This window comes from Arctopsyche grandis, chromosome 2 (assembly GCF_051622035.1).
Source record: "Arctopsyche grandis isolate Sample6627 chromosome 2, ASM5162203v2, whole genome shotgun sequence".
Taxonomy (NCBI): Eukaryota; Metazoa; Arthropoda; class Insecta; order Trichoptera; family Hydropsychidae; genus Arctopsyche; species Arctopsyche grandis.
The window spans coordinates 28,153,280-28,174,962 of NC_135356.1; the positions used below are offsets into that span (position 1 = coordinate 28,153,280).

General features: G+C 33.5%; 1 protein-coding gene across 1 annotated transcript in view; it reads right to left on the reverse strand.

Moving 5' to 3' along the window:
- Nucleotides 1-1,893: 1,893 nt before the first annotated feature.
- Nucleotides 1,894-21,683, reverse strand: part of MESK2 (misexpression suppressor of KSR 2) — a 125,919-nt gene continuing 106,129 nt past the window's right edge. The window contains exons 5-9 of the mRNA XM_077446076.1: nucleotides 14,792-14,933; nucleotides 12,951-13,097; nucleotides 12,581-12,862; nucleotides 12,407-12,491; nucleotides 1,894-2,174 (exon numbers count right to left, since the gene is read on the reverse strand). Of these exons, the coding sequence (XP_077302202.1) occupies nucleotides 1,996-2,174; nucleotides 12,407-12,491; nucleotides 12,581-12,862; nucleotides 12,951-13,097; nucleotides 14,792-14,933 (835 nt within the window). The 3' untranslated portion in view covers nucleotides 1,894-1,995. The remainder of the gene's footprint in view (nucleotides 2,175-12,406; nucleotides 12,492-12,580; nucleotides 12,863-12,950; nucleotides 13,098-14,791; nucleotides 14,934-21,683) is intronic.

The window sequence follows — 21,683 nt, forward strand, 5'->3', positions numbered from 1 at the left end:
TGTTTTCCGTCGATCGAACCTACCATAACTTAACACGGCGATATGTATTACAATTTCAATGAAAAATGATTACAGCAATCGAACGAAATTACAGATTATACACAGCTGATAAAACAAATCGCAAGAAGGTGTGTGTGTGTGCTTTTCATTTGAAACAATGTAAACCTAATAACCAGTGCCGGCCTTTAAATCGTTTAATCTTAACGTGTTATTTTATTCATCACATGCTGGTTATTCCCAAATAAGCTGACTTCTTCGGCGAATACACAACACCATCGGCTATTTCTAATTATCATTACATGTTTATTATATTTAAACCTGCGAGTCATCGGCTATGGGCCCGGTCTGATTACATTCCCCGGTCTGATGCTATAAAACTACCTTGTTGTTAGCAGCGCATTTCGTGCAGAGACACTATCATGTCGAAATGAAACTATAAGTGTGTGTGTGTTTTAAAGTGTTTGTTCGATTATTCTTCTCTCTAAAACGTCACAAGAGACGAGAGATTCAAAGCGGCAACACTAGATATCATACGGACAAATATGAAATTTAAATTGGTACACATTGTTATATAAGTGTGTGTACGACAAATAATTACAACATATCATTTGCTATTCATTAATATAATAACAAAATTTTATCTTAATTTTATGCAATATGCACTTATAATAAATAGTGCGAAATAATCGTTAAGTTTAAATTTCTTTAGTTAAATCTTACACATTAATACATTCATTACAATAATAATTAGATTAATGATTCATCTGAGACGATACTAAAAAATTCAGTCAATAATAAAAGAATGGTTTCAATAAACAACAATAACAATAAATATAAGAATAAATGAAAAAAAAAATTACATTATTTGGACGATGATGATTTATTTCCTCTCGATTAAAGTAATAATGTATATTCGTTGTGATTAAAATATGGTGGTTTAAATATCATACCGTGCGGAAAGATCCAAAGTGTGTATCTACAGTTATAAATAATAAAACAAAATTAATCTACGTTGTATTATGTGTTATCTTTGAATCTTTCAGCACGTTCAAAATATAATAAAAATACTTGAAAATATAACTTTAACATATTGTTATAGTCAGAAAGTGTATAGAAATATATAATAATAATAATAACAATAATATATAAATGTATTTTTCAGTAAAAGAGTAATATTCAGTATACATATACACATACTAGTCAACGGGTGTTGAATTTAAAAATGTTTACTATTTGTAGTAAATTTATTTAATTATTAGACAATTAAAAAAAGCTTATAATCACATTTTTTTGTCAATCGGAATTAATATTTGAACAAATTTTAAATCGTTTTGATATATTAGTATTACATTACACTTAGCCTTTGGGCTAGCCTACAGATCTACTAGTAAAAGTGTTAATTTATTATACAACAGATTCACATCTGTTCATGTTTGCTTATTTTTACTGAACAATATATAAAATTTTACACTTTTACTAGTATAGGTACATTTCATTCACTCGTCAAATTAGTATGTGTATACATCAACTACATATATGGATGTGTGCATTTACTGAATTGACACATTTACTTAAAATACACATATGGGATTTGTAAGGGGGAGGAGATGAAAATTGAAGAGAAATTTCACTTCGTACAGCTCTTTTAACAGGAAACGATAAGAAATTGAACGGTAAGATTTGAAAGGCAGTGGTTGAGTGGTCAAAGGCAGGTAAGGGGTAAAATCGGGCACAATTCAAGTACTATGTTTATTTGTATATATGTATGTAGGTTCTACGTTTTAAATATGAAGTGAAATTTCAGAATAATATGTAGATATTGTTACATATACACATACATATAAGATATAAGGACTATGCAAGTTTAACGCTACTCTCCGGGTTGTCTCTTGTTACAAAGTGAGCGTGGCAATGTGGCCGATATACATAGATTATTTATATATTTATGTGTATATATATTTATATATATATATAGAGATGATGACAAAAGTGCAATTAGCAGGCGACGGCCTCTGAGATGGGGTTTTCGGTGATGTGGATGATGGGCGACTGGTCTGCGCAGGAGCGATTCCTGATCTGCTTCTGTCTCTCCTGCTCCTTCATTATGATCTGTCGCAGCTCCTCCAGCGAGCTTCGACGGTATGCGTGAATCTTAGTTGGGGATAGAGGAGCAACTAAACAGAAAGTTCACAACAATACATTAGTCACTGCACAACGTGGTCTCTAACAACGACAATGCGATCGGACGGAGATAGACATGCATTCTTTTGTAGGCGAATTTAACGTTTCGATTTTGATTATGAGCCTAATTTGACTGACATGCTTTCAACTCATTGTTTTTATTTTCTTTAGATTAAATTTTTCCTTTGACTGCAGATCTGCAGATTTCGAAAACTTTCTATACACAAACAGTCAAGCTATGAACTTCAGGATGCTCACAAGAGTATCTTATATATCAGTGATGGCGAACCTGTTTTAGAAGTAGAGTTATTTTTATAGAACTAGCCCTGTCGGTCCAGTGCCGGCCTTACACCCAAATGGCGCCCTCGGGCAATTTTTTCTAAACACTCTTAGAAAAAAATTTCGCCTTTAACGCTCTAACCTAAAATTTGGGCGCTCTAATTTTAAATTTTAGAGCGCCTTTGGCGCATCATGCGGCGCCCTAACTTATTTGGCGCCCGCGGGCGCCGCCTAACCAAGCCCCCCCCTAAAACCGGCACTGCGTGGGTCACTAAGTCAGTGAAGTTATTTGAAGGGGGGATAAAATGAATATCTAATAAATTTGGAAATCCAAAGATTTGTTAACAGAAAACAGTTGATCCTCCAAAAAAAGTTGACGTTTTCTTCTTATTTTACTATACTTTTACAAGTGAAGAGCAAAAAATGAAGTTCAACGCTAAAATTTTATATCAATGGAGTCCTATTTTGAATTCCGTCTCGTGTGACAACATTATACGTATCACTAATATATAATTTAGAAAGAGACTTTGTAACTACATATGTATGTAACGATTGTTGGTTCGTAAATCCGTGACGTCATCGAACAAATGAAAATTCAAATAAATTTAATAAAATGTTTACTATTAGATTGGACATGTTTAAGCTGTTTATATTACAAATACCGAGCGAAGCCGGGTAAAACAACTAGTATATAATGTTTATACGTCTGTTGTTGCACAAACAATTTTCTGTAAGTTGATATCCATTTCTTTAAATGTATTATTAAATTGTTTAAAAATGCCAATACCGGTACATGTCCCTTTCAAGGTTATTAGTAATATTTATAAATTTTCACTTGTCAACACGTGGGTCACTCAAAAGCCGTCTTGGGTCAGTGTTTGACCCACGGGTCATAAGTTCGCCATCAATGTTATATATATAATATACATCACTGTTATAACAGATCTTCAAACAGAATCCAGTTGACTATCAAGAGAAAGTTCAAGGTTATTATTAAGCTACGTCATTGGATTCGAACAAATTATAGTGATTTTTGCATGTCTGATAACTGTTTCCATAATATAAAACAATTGTATGAAAATGATTTCAAATTATTGTATTGATAAGAATGCATATGTATCGACGTATCAATTTAATTAATTCAATAGAAGCAATTAACTAGTTTCTACAACATTTTTATAGATAATTAACTATTTCCTAAATACTAGAGAGCTATAGAATATGTATATGGGTATACTAAAATTTATTTCAAATAAATTAAGACTTTTAATGTTCAATAATATAATATGAACAATCGAATAATTTATTTTATTTAATTATTTTGATTTATTATATTATATTATATAGATATTTAGAGGAATACAAAAAAAACAAAGTCACTTCTCTGTTATTGGTGATAATTTCTTAAGTCAATGATCAATGTTATATATATATAATATTAAAGTTAGGACACATTATACCGATAACGGACAAGAACTTTGAAAATATCCATTAGTTATTTACGAATATGCACTCTCGGGGAATCTGAAACACTTATCTTTGTATCTTTCTATATTTCTCAACAAGAATAGTGATAATCTAGCGTTGTTTTAATCCACTTTAGATCAGATATAAATAATTGTAATGTATATTTCGTGGAAGAAACAGAATAAAATCTAATCTGAAACATACATCCTATAAATTTTAAATAGAAACAATCAAAACTAAGTACATAGCATATTTGAATATATGAATGTCTACATAAAAGTCACTATGGCGATAGTTGTTGGATTAAAATGAGTCAAGATTCACTACGAAAATGGAAACCCTAGATGTATCGGAACCGAAAAGTGAGAAACTACAGTTCGGTACTGTCAAATATAGATTCTACAATAATGTAAGTGTGGTCATCGGTTGCAAGAGTGTCGCAACTCATCAATACACATAAGTAGAAAATATGAACGGTTTGTTTGTTCGAGTTGTTTCACCTTCACATCCGATTCGAATAGTAAAAAATCCCTGAAACGAGAGAACGGTGCATATAAGCAAATATAATATATATATCGGGGTTAGTTTTTCACATATAAAAAGTATACTTTCATAATGTTAGTATTTGATAAGAAGACACTCCTTTAATTAAACAAAACCAAAACACAAACAAATGTACACAAAAACCCAAATACAATAGTTTTTTTAATCATTGTCAAAGAAAAAAGCATTTTGTGGTAAAAACATTGAAAAAAGTAACACTACAGATAATGATAATTTGACATCTCAAAAACATGGGTTCATTTAAATTAACACTTGCATTTTATGTATGTTTTATGTACGAACCTCACACATAACATTTCCTCGAAATTCAAATAACGAAATGCATTCACACACAGTAAATAATCTTTGTGAGGAAATGAATAAGTTGTCGTCGTCGTATTGTTAAGTTTCAACACCCAATGAAACAACCAATGTTTCAACAAAGCTGTCTTTGAAAATTGTATATGTATATATATATTGTATATATAAAAAGAAAAACAAGACTCTGCCGTCTGGGATAAGCAATTTTAAAATGAAATCGATTAATTGAGATGATCGAATTATGACGTTGGAGTGTATTATATTTGTGAACGAATGGGCGTACCTACTCGTAATATAGAGATGATACTGAAAGTGAACATGCTGACTGCGAGATCGATCGAATGCACAAAATGCACCTTTTAATATTTTCTTCCATAATAGTGGCTCGTAGAATTGCATTGAAATAAAACTAATGTAGCGTGAGACTTACGAGAACCGAGCATGCTGTCGCTTTCAAAATTGAAAGGACGTACAATAATTTCTTTATTTTTTTTAAATTATTTCTTATTAAACCATATAATATTATAATATAGGCCATCACATGTCGAGGAGGGGGGGGGGGGTGAATGCAATAGCATGCAAATTTAACGTAAGTCTCATGATAGATGATAGATTCGGCCATAGTTGTATTATAAGTTGTTTTTATGTATTCAAGATTTATATTTATTACGTACATACATACATACATGTCAGTTTGACATTTTAGAGCATATCTTGAATCCCAAAAAAAAACTGTTATACGATGATACAATAGATAAATAAAATGGAAAAAAATATTTAGGCAATTGGTATGTATGTATGCATGAAAAAAAATGTTCAAAGATGACCTATCCAATTAGGAAACACGAGTTTTGGTCCATCTGTGTGTTTATCTTGAACAAATTACCAGCTATAATAGATCCGGTAGTCAGCTGTGGTTACAACGTTAAGTGATTGTAGAATATGTGTTTAGTAGAAGAATGTTAGTAAAATATAATGTGCATAAAACTGAACTTACGGAGAATGGATTTGAGCCCTAATGTAAATGTGCGCTACTGCTAATTATCTCTGAAGAAAATTGTCATCACAGGTGCTTGGATAATTTATGGAGCGCATTGACCGCTACAAGCAGGAAACAAAAAAATAAAATAAATGAATGTAAAAAATAAAGCAAATATACTGATAAGAAGAGTAAGCAATATGTAGAAATAAATAATCGAAAATATAATCAATGGAAACAAAATCAAAAACATAATCCAAAGTACATAAAAAGACGTAGAGCTAAACAATACAAATCTTCCGCTTGGATGCGATTTTCAATCGGAAATAAGACGATTTAATATCGAACGCAAAAACTTCTTATTCAAATTACATACGTATATAAAAACATTTCGCTACAAATCAAATGGAATCAATATAACAACAAAAAAAATCAAGCTACCTATTGATACAATAATGATAGGTTTTTATAATATAATACAAGTAGGTACATCAGAGTAGTTACCATTTTACTAAAAATGGTTTTTTTTTACCAAAAAAAGTCATACTAAAAATTTCATATTTTGATTGTATTACTTTAGGAATGTAAAATAAGCATGAAATGAAAAAAAAATAATTCAGAGCCTTAGCTAGCTAGTTAGTTACTAGTTGTTAATGGCATGTTTGCTCCCGGGGCAAACATGCTACTAGCGATACCCCCCCTTATTTTATTTATTAATTTTTTTATGAAAAATATCTAATTATTCATTTCCTCATTTAATATGAGCAAAGTAAATTAAATGGAGAATATTGCCATTTTTTTAAATAATTATGGCGAATGGTGCTCCTCCTTTAGGCGCTCGTATGCATTTTAAATAAAAATTAATTGTAAAATTTCATTAATATTTTAAAAACATTTAAAAAAATCCCCAATATTACCAGCACAGTTTTGGCCTTTCAATCTTGTGCCCGGGGTTATCTCCCCCTCCCCCCCCACCTCACACTACGGCTCTTGTGGAATTATTTATTTTGTTTAAAAAAAAAAATAATAAAAGACTGCACTTTTTAAGAAATATTCTGCATATTTAAAATATTAAATTAGACTATCAATTTTAGCACAAGATTTGTACTATTGAAATATATGTATGTATATAAAAAAAATCAGCATTGAGAGCTACTCAAATGTACAAAAAACCAGGTTATTCAAGTTTAGTTAAATTATATACTAATAGTGACAATTGTACAAAATGATTTTTTTAGAAATTAATATTAAAGTATTAATAATACAGACGTAATAGTTTCGTCAGTGGAAAATTCACCAATCTAAAAATCATACATGTAAATTTGCCACTATGGCAAAAATTCAAACAATAAATCATATAATGTACTGCAGTTTTACAAACAAATAAAAACAGTATATAAAATTTCGAAATTAAATCAATTTTATTATTGAATATAATAAATTGATCAATCTATTTGTAAAATCAGTACAATGAATGCATTTTACATTTTTTTTTCATAATAAACATACATAATACAAAATAAAATAAGCATTTATAAATAGATAAAGAAAAAAGCCGAATGAACAATTCATGACTACAATTTGAATAATTTTTTTTTGTCATATAAATATTGAAAATATGTACGTATAGATATGTAATATAAATACAATGTACATACATACATATATACATTCTAAATGGCTATTCACTATAGAAAAATACAAAAAAAAGAAGGAAAATTTGACTCATTACGAAACAAAAACTTATATTATACGTATAATTAGTTAAATGAATGATGTTATTTCTTTTGTAAATAACTATTAGTGTGACAAAATTATTGCGACATGAGCTTGAAATGACAAGAAGAACATTTAATCGATCGATTTCGGTGAAAAAACAAGTAGATTCATATGTAATATATCGTACATGCCAAGTGATGTGATAAAAAGACAATATGTGAATATAAAATCTAACTATACCGTCAATCTACTTTATAATAATTACGATTAAAATAACAAAGCAACATCTTCCACACTATCGTTATAATAAGAGTACGTACCAAAAGCGTGTGTGTCTGTCTCGGTGATCCAGTATCAAAAATTCGACTCGAACAAAATAATAAGTGGATTGAAAAACAAGAAAGGAGAACCAAACAATTATGTTTCATCTATCACATTAAAAATATGCAATTGAACGTGAATGACACACACAAAAAAATGACAAATCAACTTTGTGCATAGCGTCGTGTGTTGAATAAATTATGTGTCATCGGATCGAAATAATAACACACACTTATTATGTACATATATGCACGTGTGAAATAAACGAAATCATCGAAGAGTACTAAAAAATCTATGTTTGCCAAAAGCGAAATACTCAAAAATATATTTCAAACAGTGCTGCCAGTCCTTCAGTCACAAAAGAAATCAAGGCGAATGCAATCGAAAGCTCTATTATAAAACTAATAAAAAGATACAACAATGATACCATTTTCACCATTCTATCGACAGCCAATCGAACATATATATACATATGTAACGAAATCTATTCAAAACAATACGATAGAGAGAGAGAGAGAGAGTGAATCGAACAAATCAACAAGAAAAAAGGTCAAATCATAAATACAGCACGTTTATAAAACGGGTTTGGTGCAAAAGATCGAAAAGCGCCAGACAGATTGAAGCACAGATCAACTGGATGGCTGCTTTAAACGCAATTCTCGACTTCACGAATGAAAAATTGCACATCAGATGACGAGTAACCTTTCGATGTGCACAGATGCAATTATTAAAATTGAGTTGGATCTTTCTGGCGAGTTTTTAATAATTTAATAAGGAAAAAATTCGGAACTAAAGTATCAGAAGCACAGAACGTATACAGGGTAGGTGTATGTCGGGACTTTCGCTTAGTGTAAGTGCGAGCAGTGCGCACGCATAAGGTACACGTGTCGTTAATCTGTGGTTCAGTCTGTCTGGCGCTTGTCGATCGTTTGCATCGTTATAAAACAGCAAGAATTGTGGTACCATTGAGAAAACAAACGTATGAGTGTGCTTGTGTAATACAGAGTGCTTCAAAATATGGGTTTTGTAAATATAAAGGCAATACTGTATCGTCTTTTTCATTTTGTATTCAGCAGCATCTTTATTCTCAATCATCAATCTTAAAATGACTTACAAGTTTAATTATACAAATCGATTCTTAAACAAAACAATCATCAATTGACAACAATGAACATTCAGCGTATATATGGCAAAATAGTCATGCATTTATTTGTTTATATATATTTATATATATATATATATATATATATATATATATATATATATATATATATATATATATATATATATATTTATATATGTGTGTATATAGCAAAAAACATTGCGTGTGGGCCTCATCTTAATACAATAAATGGTTCCCGGAAAGATGTACTAAATTGCACTGAATAGTAGCGCAGTTTCGAGAAGTCGTAATTTTCAAAGGCGCTCAAAAGGAACTTACGCAATAGGATTCCACAAAAAAAGGTTTGCACCCACGGATAACATCCAGATGGGTGACCTTCACCGCACCGAATGTTAAAAAGTCGAAAATGTTCGTTTACCATGCATACATATGAAAAACGGTTAGTACATATATATAGAGTGCCGGCCTTACACCCAATGGCGCCCTCGGGCAATTTTTTTTAAACACTCTTAGAAAAAAATTCGCCTTTGACGCTCTAATCTAAAATTTTGTATGTCTTTTGGGGCTCTAATTTTAAAATTTAAAGCGCCATTGACGCATCGAGCGGCGCCCTAACTTATTTGGCGCCCTCGGGCGCCGCCCAACCTAGCCCCTCCCTAAAACCGGCACTATATATATATGTATATATATATATATATATATATATATATATATATATATATATATATATCAGTGGCGTGCGGTAAAAGTCTCTCTCCCCCCGTCGTACATCCTCACTTAATTTGCGCGAGCAGGATACAACAGGAACAAGAGGAACAGGATTTTCCTCCCGTATCCTGCGCGCGCACATTAAACAAGGCTGTGTGACAAAAAGAGAGATAATTTCACCGCATGCCACTCATATATTTAATATATACATAGTAGTATTGTTTACCGTGTACCCTTTTTTTTTGATCTTTCGATTTAAGATCTTTCGATTTTCGATCTTTGCCTTCCGATATTTGCTTTTTCGGGCTTTTCACTTTCGGTGCCGTGAAGTAGACCCCATCCAGATACCCCTTGTCGCTTTTTTATGGAATTCTATTGCGTTAGTTCTCCTTAAACGTGTTTGAAAGTTTGGATGTCTCGAGAGTGCATTTTTCCGGTCGCCACATTAAATATAATATTTCAGGGTGAAATTATCGACAGCAATTTCAGGGGAGCGACGATAAAATCAATAAAAAATATGTATATGTATACATAGAATATATACTTATAAAAATTTTCAACGGTCGATGATAACAGTTGGTGTGTCTCGCTTTATAATGAAAATCGTCATTGATTTTTTTTTTTTGTACATTACATAAATATTATTTTATTTTTAAATGCGTACGTGGATATCATTAGTTATTATTACATTGTTCCAAAAGCACCTATGTGTTTATAAAAATTGTCATCGTTCCGATAAGGGAAAAAACGATTATTGGTTCTGCATATAATATATAATATAATAATGTCTGAAAAAAATTCGGATTTGCATGTGATCTTCTCATCCTCGATCCTTTCAGATATCGGTGAGCGTGTGCACCTTTATTATATCAATATTTATATATATATATATATATATATATATATATATATATATATATATATATATATATGTATATTGTATGTATGTTGGTTTATAAAATTGATTTTTTTTAAATGTTAATACAATACAATAACAATCATAATTGTTGGGTCATAGTTTGAGTCGATTTTGCTCTTGATTTTTTATTTTTATTTTGAATGCATACGTATGTATAAAAAATACAATTGGTTTTAATGAATGCATGACTCAAATGGAACGAATGCGGCAAACGAATTAGCGTTTCGACAGTCGTATGTATTTATTTTTAAAATATTTTTTTGCATTTTTAAATTCATAAGAAAATACTCAAGTCTTTATATAATTACTTTTTAAGTCTTGTAAATCTTTTAATTCCATCAATATTCAATATTATTTGTTCGCAAAAATCAACTCACATGCTCTTGTAAAAAATTTACACGAAATTATATTGGTTATTATTTAAAAAAAGTATTATAATTTAAATATATATATATATATGTATATGTAGTGTTCTCCCTAGAATATTACACAGAATATAACAGTTTTTAAGAATACTTTTCACAGCAATTTCGCTCATATAGATACATAGAGCCTTATTATATTATACTTTGATGTGAAATTTCCTGAAAATTACTTTCTTTCAGCTTAATATATCCTAGGGAGAGTACTATTATATGTATATATGTATAATATATATTAGAATGGTACTCACTTTGGCAAAAGCTATTTTTTATTTTTTTTAAGTCTCTTAGAGAACGTCTATTTGAAAGCGGCACGTTTTTTTTTAGATAGTTTTGCACATGCAAAAAAAAAACACTGGTAGATTAGTCTGTGTCATCGCGATCTTCCCAAAACTCATCCCCTGGAGTGTTTTCGATGGTATTTTAACATAGCTTTAGCAGTGATTCCCATATTTGAATAAATGTAACGAATTAACAAAGACTTGAAGAAACGCCCATCCCAGCTGGAAACCACGAGCACGCCCGTTCCGTACGATTCAGTGTATTTGCAGCTGAATATTTTATTATTTTAGGAATGTAGGATAAGCGTGAATCAATATCTCAACTGTAAATATAGGCGATTGTTTTTTTTTTTCTAAAAAATATTCAACAAAAAAATAGTTGATAAATTTTATTTCAAATTTTTCTTACCTGTTCTATATTCTTGAAAGAAAATAAAAACTATGACACTTTCAATAAGAAACTTGTTTATGATTATTGGAAAATCAAAGTGCTTCGGCAAAGTTTGGACCACTCTAACGTATATGCTATACATATAATATTGCAATTTGAATAATAAAACATTAAAATCAGAGGTGATTTGTAGATAATTCCGGACTAGTGACAGCTCTAACAAATTTAATAATATAATCCTACACAGTTCACCACCGATTCAAATGAATTTCGAAAATTTTACATAACATTACAAGAACACAACCTTTTTTTTTTAGATTTTCATCAAAACTCATTTCACAACATCGACGATGCTTTTCATATACAACTATTATAGTATGCAACACATAAACGAATTAACTGTCACACTTACATGGAGATTATATTTATGTTGTTCTACGTTATTCATACCGTGAAATGTACAATTAAAATGAAGCAGATATCGCTACGGTAACATTTGAAATAGTCGTATGTACCTTACACATCCTACTGAACTATTTTAAATACATCATTGTGGAGAAAAATAACACATTTAGCAGCTTCGAATACAATGTTTGATTAATATTGAATTTCGGCCTAGTAAATATTACAACTACTCAGCACTAAAGAGGCCGTCTTATATAATGGAGTACGGAGATTCGAAAATTAAACTGTATTTTTTTTGTTGTTGTTTTTAATTTAATGAAATGCGTTGTGTATTCACTTTGACTTACCATATCCCTCGCCTTGTAAGAACAATCGAAAAGCTTCGGAAACTTTAGCCGGCTGCTCTTCTAATACCATGCCGCAGTCGGATATCTGAAACATTCACACAGCGGTGAGTATACACAGTTGTGTAGAGTATATAGATCATAGTTGGATTCGATCGTTTGGTCTGATCTGTGAACCTTCATCCAGGATGAGTTCGTCGGGTCCAAGCGACCGTTGAGGGTGACGGTGTCGTCGACGTGCGGACTCAGAGACCCGGTGATGTTGATGACGGGCATGCTGAGGGTTGTGCTGCGGACTCCGGGTCGACGACGAGCTCCATCATTCTCGCCCCGAGCTATATTCAAATCGGTACGGCGAGCGTAAGAGTCGATCAACAGTGCTAAGTTTGTCGGGTTCACGTGCTGTGAAAAGTAGGATTTGTAAACTTGGACTAGGTCGTGGTTCCTCTCTTCGGTACCCTGGAATAGATAAAGTTGACACATTTTAAAAATGAAACGTCTTCCACTCGGAATGGATTCGAATTGGATGCTGTCGATGTAATAATACCCTTCCGAAGTGATGCCACATCAGATAGTCGATGACACCTTGGGTCATTCCTTTGGAGCGGAGATACCGAGCGTTCAACTTTTGGTAGCCCCATTCGAGCCAGCCGGCTTGGGTTGAGACACAATTTACTAAGCACAACACATCGACCTGAAAATGTTAAACAAAAGTATCATAATACAATACAATATATGTACATATGTAGTCTTCAAGTATGGGAATGATCAATAATCATAAACCATTTACATACATTTCAATATATGGTAATTGGATTAGTCACATTACGATCGCCCAAAAGACAATTTTTGTTATGAAAATCGCAAATATGGTATATTTCGTACTTGATTTCTCGTTAGTATGATAGTTATTGTTAGTATGATGGACTTTTCGGCTGTCAGATATTCCGTTATAGAGATTTTAGTGACTTTTGGGCGAGCGCTTTGTGAACCCAATATATATGTATAATAAGTTAGGCCTAAAATCAATATGATAGATCAAATCGCATCTAATTTGGTTGATATGTTGATATTGACATTGATTTTAAATCGAATTGATAATATTAGGGGAAACCTTCTGTGTACACAATGCTGCTATTGTTCACAACTAATCTACAGCATTATACATACATTTATCATCTAAATGTTTTTTTTTTAATTTTAAAGTAATCATCATTCACTGCATTCAAACTTCTTTAGGGCGAAAACACATGTAAAAAAAACGCTAGCACGCATTATCTTTCCTACGGCAACCAGTACAAATCACCATCTGGAGTGTTTTCGGTGATATTTTATTTAAGCATATTTTTAATATCAACAAATTCAATATGCGACAAATTAATTTGAAATTATTCATCATTTTTTTCTGAACCGTTTCAATAATCAAATTAGATAAATTGACAAACTCTGATAGGAAACATCAACCTGAAGTAATATGTACGGTTCCGTGAAAGATGCACTAAATTGCACTGAATAGTAGCGCAGTTTCGAGAAGTCATAATTTCCAAAGGCGCTCAAAAAGAACGTACGCAATAGAATTCTACAAAAAAAAGGTAAGCACCCTCGGATAATATCCAAATACCCCTTGACGCTTTTTTATGGAACTCTATTGCGTTAGTTCTACTTGAGCATCTTTGAAAGTTCGGATGTCTCGAGAGTGCAATATGTACATATGAGCCTATATATTTGAAAGTGGCGGAAGTCCAATTTTCAGTTCCAAAAACACTATTCTGTTTGACTTAATTGATAAATTGCTATCACTCATTTTAATTCGACGTGTCAAGAATCTCGGAAAAGCAGAATAAACGTATTATAGGCCACCAGTATTTTTAAATATTGTTAAATGCAAAACAATTTATTTAATACGAAATATTTCTCGAAATGAAGAAAAGTGAACTTATGCCAACATCAAATATAACGGCTCATGTATCCAAGGTCTGGCCGGCAACACCTAGCCGGGGATTGAACTCATGACTCTTCAGTTGAAAGCATTATACGCTAACGCCGGCAACACCTAGACGGGGATTGAACTCATGACTCTTCAGTTGAAAGCATTATACGCTAACCACTGAGCTATTTTGCTGGTTACGAACTGTCAAAACCTTTGAAATGTCAAAACTATAATTCACATCTCCGCTAATATTAAAAATAATACAACCCACGTTAAACTATAATATGTACATACATAGTTTTGATCTATTATGTACAATGAAATTTATACTCATATCCATTGATGTTTAAACAATTTAACTAACTTTATAAACATGAATACGAGTCTTGAAATTTCTTTACAAAATCAGTCGAAAAAGTACATATTATATTATATAATAAAACTAAAGTCAAATTTACCTTTTCTGGATGCGCCAATCCAAACCTAGCGAGTATATTAGCCCCAGCACCAACTCCAAATCCGATAAAAGACTTGAGATTGAAATGGATCATAACGCAGTTTAATTGATTGGCCAGCTCGTCCATCGTTGGATAAACATAACTGAAAAGTCATCAAGGATTACACAACTAAACTACACAAAACCACAAACATCATATGTACATAATGCTCAATTTGCTGAAAAATTTCGATCATTTCTACAATCCAATTTCATCCTTCATATTAAATACATCGCAAACCTAAACGAGTGCAACCGTTCAATTCCATCAAAATATAATACATAGGAAAAACTTCAATTGAAAATTGCACTGTTTCAAAGTTCAGATATATGTAATTCGTATAAATATTCTACATATAAAAGAGTGTCCAAAAGTATTATATAAAAAATCTAATTTTTCAGCAAAGTGAGGGTCACTCTAATGTGTATACGTGTCAGTTTCAGTGTAACAATAAAGATTTGAAGAGCAAACAGCACTCGCTTTCAGCTTCAAATTCGCCGCAAAAGTTTTATTACAATCACAATAATAAAGAATTGAAGTACAAGATGATATCTCACATACGTACATATATAAAACACATGAAAAATACATAGTATGCAGAAGCAAGACACAGTCAAAGTACACACACGCACACACACAATATATATGTAGTATATAACTCATGAATTGTTTTATTATAGGACATAGCTCAAAATGTAACGACACGCATGTGGGACGTGTTCCGTATATCGTGTCCTGGTTCTGGAACGACGTTGACTTTCTGGAACGGGATGTATGTATGTATGTATGTGTGTGTATAAAGAAAAGGGGGTTCGTAATAGAATTTTAGTATTGGCAATTTCTTGCCAGTCTATCTTTCTCTCGTCGACATATCTTTATGGCTGAGTAATGCAATTTTAAGTGGGAGCACTCTTAGGAGTTATGTAATATAATATCATATAAAATTAACTAAAAAAAACAATGAGCAAAGAGTATGTTCTGCTATGCTTCAGTATAATTTAAAAATACAATGTCGTTTTCAGCGATATTTTATTCATAAAAGCTGTGTCTGTTGTGACGGAAGATTTGTTCGAAATAAAAACGTACCATGGTAATAATAAACGATTCGAATAATGGAAATATGTATATACTATATCATTTCGTAAATATGTCACGACATAAAGTCTACGGACAAAATGACAGCGCGACATAATGTACATGCTAAAGGTCTGACCGCACTATACGACAATCGAGCGATCCGACACTTCACAACAGTGTGCGAAAATATTAGGTAAACCGCACTTGAACGACAGCGATGCGATGCGTAAATTATGTCAATCATTCGTTCGATAACTCGGAGCAAAATGGACGAAACGGACGCTATTATAGTATCTTTGATATGCGACAAAGAAGAACAATCGAGAAAAGCCAAAAGATTATGGCTACATGCTATTTCAAAGTCACGATATGAAGAAGGAGAATAATTGTCGCAAGGCAACCCCACACTCAACGACACCTTCCGTCAAAGTTGGTCGAAAAGTCAACTTTGACGCAAGGTGTCGTTCTACGTCATGCGACTGTCGCGCAGTGCGATATGTCTCATACAATTCCATACAAACAATATTTGGTCGCGCACTGTTGTGAAGTGAAGGATCGTTCGATTGTCGTATAGTGCGGTCAGACCTTAAGAGTGTAAAAGCTCGCTGATGTAGTATATATTTGTCTGTAGTCGATTTAGCATGAGACTTTCGTAAAATGTTCATGCTTTCGAATTCACCCCCCACTCGACCCTCATGGCTAGACTGCGGATAGACACCATGCTTTTTCCAGGAATCGGGGCGGTTTAGCTCTATTCACAAAGCTAGAGTCCAAAAAAAAAAAACATTCGGCGAACCTTTAACAATGCATTTACAATAATTGAACAATACGCGGCACCCTCTGGGTCCGGGCTTTACTCATGGCCAATTATATTTCGTTTCAGTTTGGCAGTGCATTTTGGTCAAGAAATACAACATTGTTCGAGCGTATAGCGGTCGGTAGAATTTGACTTATATTTTTTGTTAGTTTTGAGTTCGTGTTTCGTATTTTGAAATATTTGCATTGATTACATTTTAATATAAAATACGTAAGTTGTTGATATTATTAATTTATTTATGGAATAAGTATATATTTTATATTAATGGAGATTTATATTTTTTAGACGATAAAAGTAATGCTATGGACGGCAAAACGTACAGTAATATCATTAAAGACATTACGTTGAATTATATTGTAATAATATTATATAGTTAAATGAGAAATAAATAAAAAAATATATTTTACGTCCTTACAATGTCAAAATATGTACATTGCACGAATGATACAACATGCTTGGTTCTCGTGATGGTGCGTACGCCAACGAACGGCCCACAGGCCAACTTTAAAAACCAGTAGCGTACAAAATATCGAAATAAAAATTAAATTTAAAAATTGAAATTAAATATCAAAATTAAAACTGTTATTATTATATTAAAATTAAATTCAAGTATCAAAATAAAATTATAATCATTATATTAAAATTAAAATTAAATATTGAAAGTTAAAACAGAACATGGACAATTTAAATAAATTTTCGAGATTGACCTAAAATTAGATCATCAACAATCACATACAGGTAATCCTCGACTTTTGTTTGTCGAAGATGTTTTGACTTACGAAGATACGCACTAAGATCGAAAAAAAATCAAAGAATTATTATTTTTACTTCCCCGTAATGCGCAGTTACTGAGAATATATCATGTATTAGTATGGGTGATCCAACGATGGAAGCTAACCCGGGGTGTTGTCGGTCACATCAAACGGATTTTTTTATTCTTCAATTGTTTCTCTCGTCGAAATAAATCAAGTAATTAAATCATTTCAGAGGTAAAATTTATCGGATAATGTGTGATTATTAATTTTATTTCGACGAAAGAAAAAAAACCCTTTGACAAATCACCGACATCCGACACCGCGTTTTTTTATGAATTGTTTTTTTTTTATCGATCTTCCAAGTGGAAATACAGTAACATCTCGTGACGACTTTAACAATATTTTTTTTCGCTCGTACGCAGAGAAATTATAATATTTCTCTAGTTTTAAATGCGGTATCGTCATAATTCAAAACATCAACGATGATCTAATTTTTGCTCAATCTCGCTCTTTAGTTTGATTTTGATATTTAATTTCAATTTTAAAATTTAATTTTTATTTCGATATTTTGTACGCTACTGCTGGTTAAAAAGTTGGCCCAAAATCGTCGTTGGTTTAGTCCGTAAGCACCATGAGTCTCATGCTACATCGACTATAATTTCTTATAGTTAGTAAGTAATTTATTATTTCTTTTATTTGATAATGGAATGGTGCACGAAAATTCGTGGTTGTAGTTTGCAGCTGTATGCAAAATAAATCAGGCCTAATTATTGGCTGACTTAGAGATCTCTCATCATTGACATTTCAATCAGGCGGCCTGCAGGCCAAGAATCGTTGGTCAGCTCTAGCTTGGCCGGATGGAAAGAGTATCTACTAATGATTGGGTTTGACTCCGTCAGAAGAAAGGGGACAGTGTTCAGATTTTGCGTCAACCGGTTCGCCGTCGTGTCACCGCACCTGTCAACCGATTCAAGAACCGATTGAAAGGCGACATTGTTTGCCTCTCGAGGCAACAGTGATCGAAGACATTCGGCACGGCCGGCCTACTTTTCGACCGTTTTTCTTTGTCCGTGTGTAACGTGACGGTTCGTAGTCACGGCAACCGATTCAAAACAACGGGGAGGGCCCTTCTTGCACGACACTCTCGACGGCGAGTCACGGTCCGCCGGCCCGGATTAGGGCTGCCGTAATCGAGAAATCAATAGAGGGCCCCTAGGAGTCAAGTTGGCCATGAGTTTCGCGACGGAGCTCGCCGAAGTGCCGGGATATGTTTCGCGCCGGAGCTCGCCGAAGCGCCGTCAAGCGACATGACGCGCAGTCAATCACCTGTCGGTCAAAGCGCACATTAAACATTCAGCGGAGATAAGAACGGCCGAGCACCGATCGATTGTTTCGGCGATCGCCTCCTCAGATATGGATATGGATTTCAAAAATAGTAACAAACCGCCCATTGTTATTTATAGTAGTCATTGCGTGCGCGCCCGAAAGGAAAGATATCCATACATAGCGTTAGTGATGCCTCGTCACATAATCCGAACGAAGAGGATGTAGTGGGTGTGCAAATGTTGCTTCGAAACGTCTGGCATTTGATTTTAGATTGGGTAGCGGTTTGTTCTCTATACCTAAGATAGGAAGCTATTCTGAAGGAAAGGGCAGACTTGTTAAGAGGGCTGGACAGCAACGCCTTGTCCATACAAACGTACTATACTTCTCCCTACCTCAATTATGGCACTAGAGAAATTATTTTTTAATATGCTATGGATATTCACCATTGGGGTGCATCTATCGTTTTATTTTTTTGATTAATTATTTTTTATAGGAGCTAGGAGCCGCCAAACATCTATAAAATCGCCTCTTTTTTACACCCACGAAAAGAGTCTAGCGTGGTTATTTAACGGTCGATTTTAAAAAAAATACGCCAATAGATGCACAGAAAATATCTTTCTCATACCGATGATGAATTTTTTTTAAAAATTGGTCCAGTTTTGGAGGAGAAAATAGTAGAATACGAAACCTCGATTTTGTCAATTTAAAACACGTTTTATCTGGTCGAAGCGCAACTGTCGCATTCACTCAATATATATATTGATATATAATGTCGCATTCACTCAATATATACATACACTCAATATATATATCGAAGAAAGGAACGGTAACAAAATTAAGGTTTCGGGTGTACAGCCCTTTTAAGATTGTGTCGTAGATGAAACAAGAATAAGAGGCAAATTTCTAATTATATTGTGAGAGTTCTAGAGTGAGTCCAAAATAAATACTTTGAAATTTTTGACATAGGATTTGAGTAGCGGTAATCTACACATACGGATACTGTTAAATGGTTGAAGCTATTTGAAGAAGAAGGCAGACTTGTTTGGATTATCTCGTAGATGAAACAAGAACAGGCGTAGAGTAGCCGCTTGGTCAACAGATATTGTTCTATATGGTGTCGACACAATGACAAAACGTGTAAGGGCGGTTTCAGACTAGCGTATTTTTCTGCGCGTATACCGTCGTTTCGGCATACGCGCTTACACGCGCGCTACTTTTCGGGCTTCAAAAAACCGGACGCGCGTACACGGGCTTATTCCGGCGTTTTCGTTCGAACCGGTAGTGGTGATTTAGTATCAACATGGATAATACGAGCTTATAAGCGCGTCTACGCTCGTACGAGTTGCGCGTATGGAAAACGACGCGCCTATACGCGCCTACATGCACTTCAAAAAACGAGATTATACGCGCGTATAAAACGCTAGTCTGAAACCGCCCTAACGACACAACGACAAAACGTGTAACGACACAACGTCTATGACAAAACGTTTAACGACACAACGTCTCCCACAAAATGTCTACGAATAAAATGACAACGCAACATAATGTCTACGGACAAAATCTTACAAAGTTTATTAGTATCATTTTGTCCGTAGACATTACGTCGTGCTATCGTTTTGTCCGTAGACATAATGTTGCGTTATAATTTTGTCCGTAGACATTATGTCGCGTTATCATTTTGTCGTAGAAGTTGTGTGACATTTTGTCACGGAACTGTTTTATATATATGTATATATAAAGGAGTATCTGATCTTCTGCAAAATGGTTGAGACGATTAAATCGTAGGTGATACAAGAAGAAGAAGCAGATTTCTAGTCAGATTTTGAGAGCTTTGAAGAGTCCAAAAAAATTTCTTTGAAATGACATTTGATTTGGACTTAAGTAGCGACTTATTTTAGTATAAACCTAAGAAAGGAGTGTCCGATTTTAAAGATTTCGCTAAATGGTTGAGGCCATTCTGAAGGAGGAGATAGTCTAAGGGCGAAAACACACTGAGTGGTACACGGTACGTATTTCAATTTAGATACTTTTAAACATGCGAAAAAACTACATGCCCATATACCCTAGCCCATATACATGGTACACAGACCCAAAAATCACCCCCTGGAGTGTTTTCGGTGATATTTCATTCTTGCTTGACAGTGATCGATAGCGGTGAATCCCATATTTGAAGAATATGCATAAACAGATATACATAAACGTGCGACCTCCCAAATGGTAATTGGACTATTCGTCACATTGCGGTGGTCACAAAGACAATTTTTGCCATGAAAATCGCGAATACACAATATTTGGCACTCAAGTTCTCGTTAGTATGATAGTTATCGTTAATATGATGGACTTTTCGGCTGCCACATGTTCCGTAATAGAGATTTTAGTGACTTTGTGACCAGTAATCACCGAACCTCCCAAATATATGCATTCTGCACGTGCACGTACACCCGAACTCGGTTTGGGGAACACTCACTGTTTACAGTCACAACGGGAAGCCAAGGACACGTGGCGTTCCATACCACTCAGTGTGTTTTCGCCCTAATGGATTGCGCTGTAGATGAAACAAGAAGGAGATGCAGATTGCGAGAGCTCTTAATGAGTCCGAAACAATCAGAAATAATTTTCAGTGGTAGGTATATGGAATTATGGATAGTTTTGGCAACTTCTTGTTTAGTTATTTATGTACATAGATACAACTTATAACAATACCATTAGTTAGAGTTAATACTCAAAAGTACGACCTAAGAAATCTTGGGATCGATCGAAACTAAAGAAAGTCAAAACGAGGAAAGCCTATTAGAAGCGCAAATAAAAACGGTCCCAGTATGCAGAACTCCTCCCTTATAAACACGCCCTTCAATAAACACCCACCACTCTCATTAGC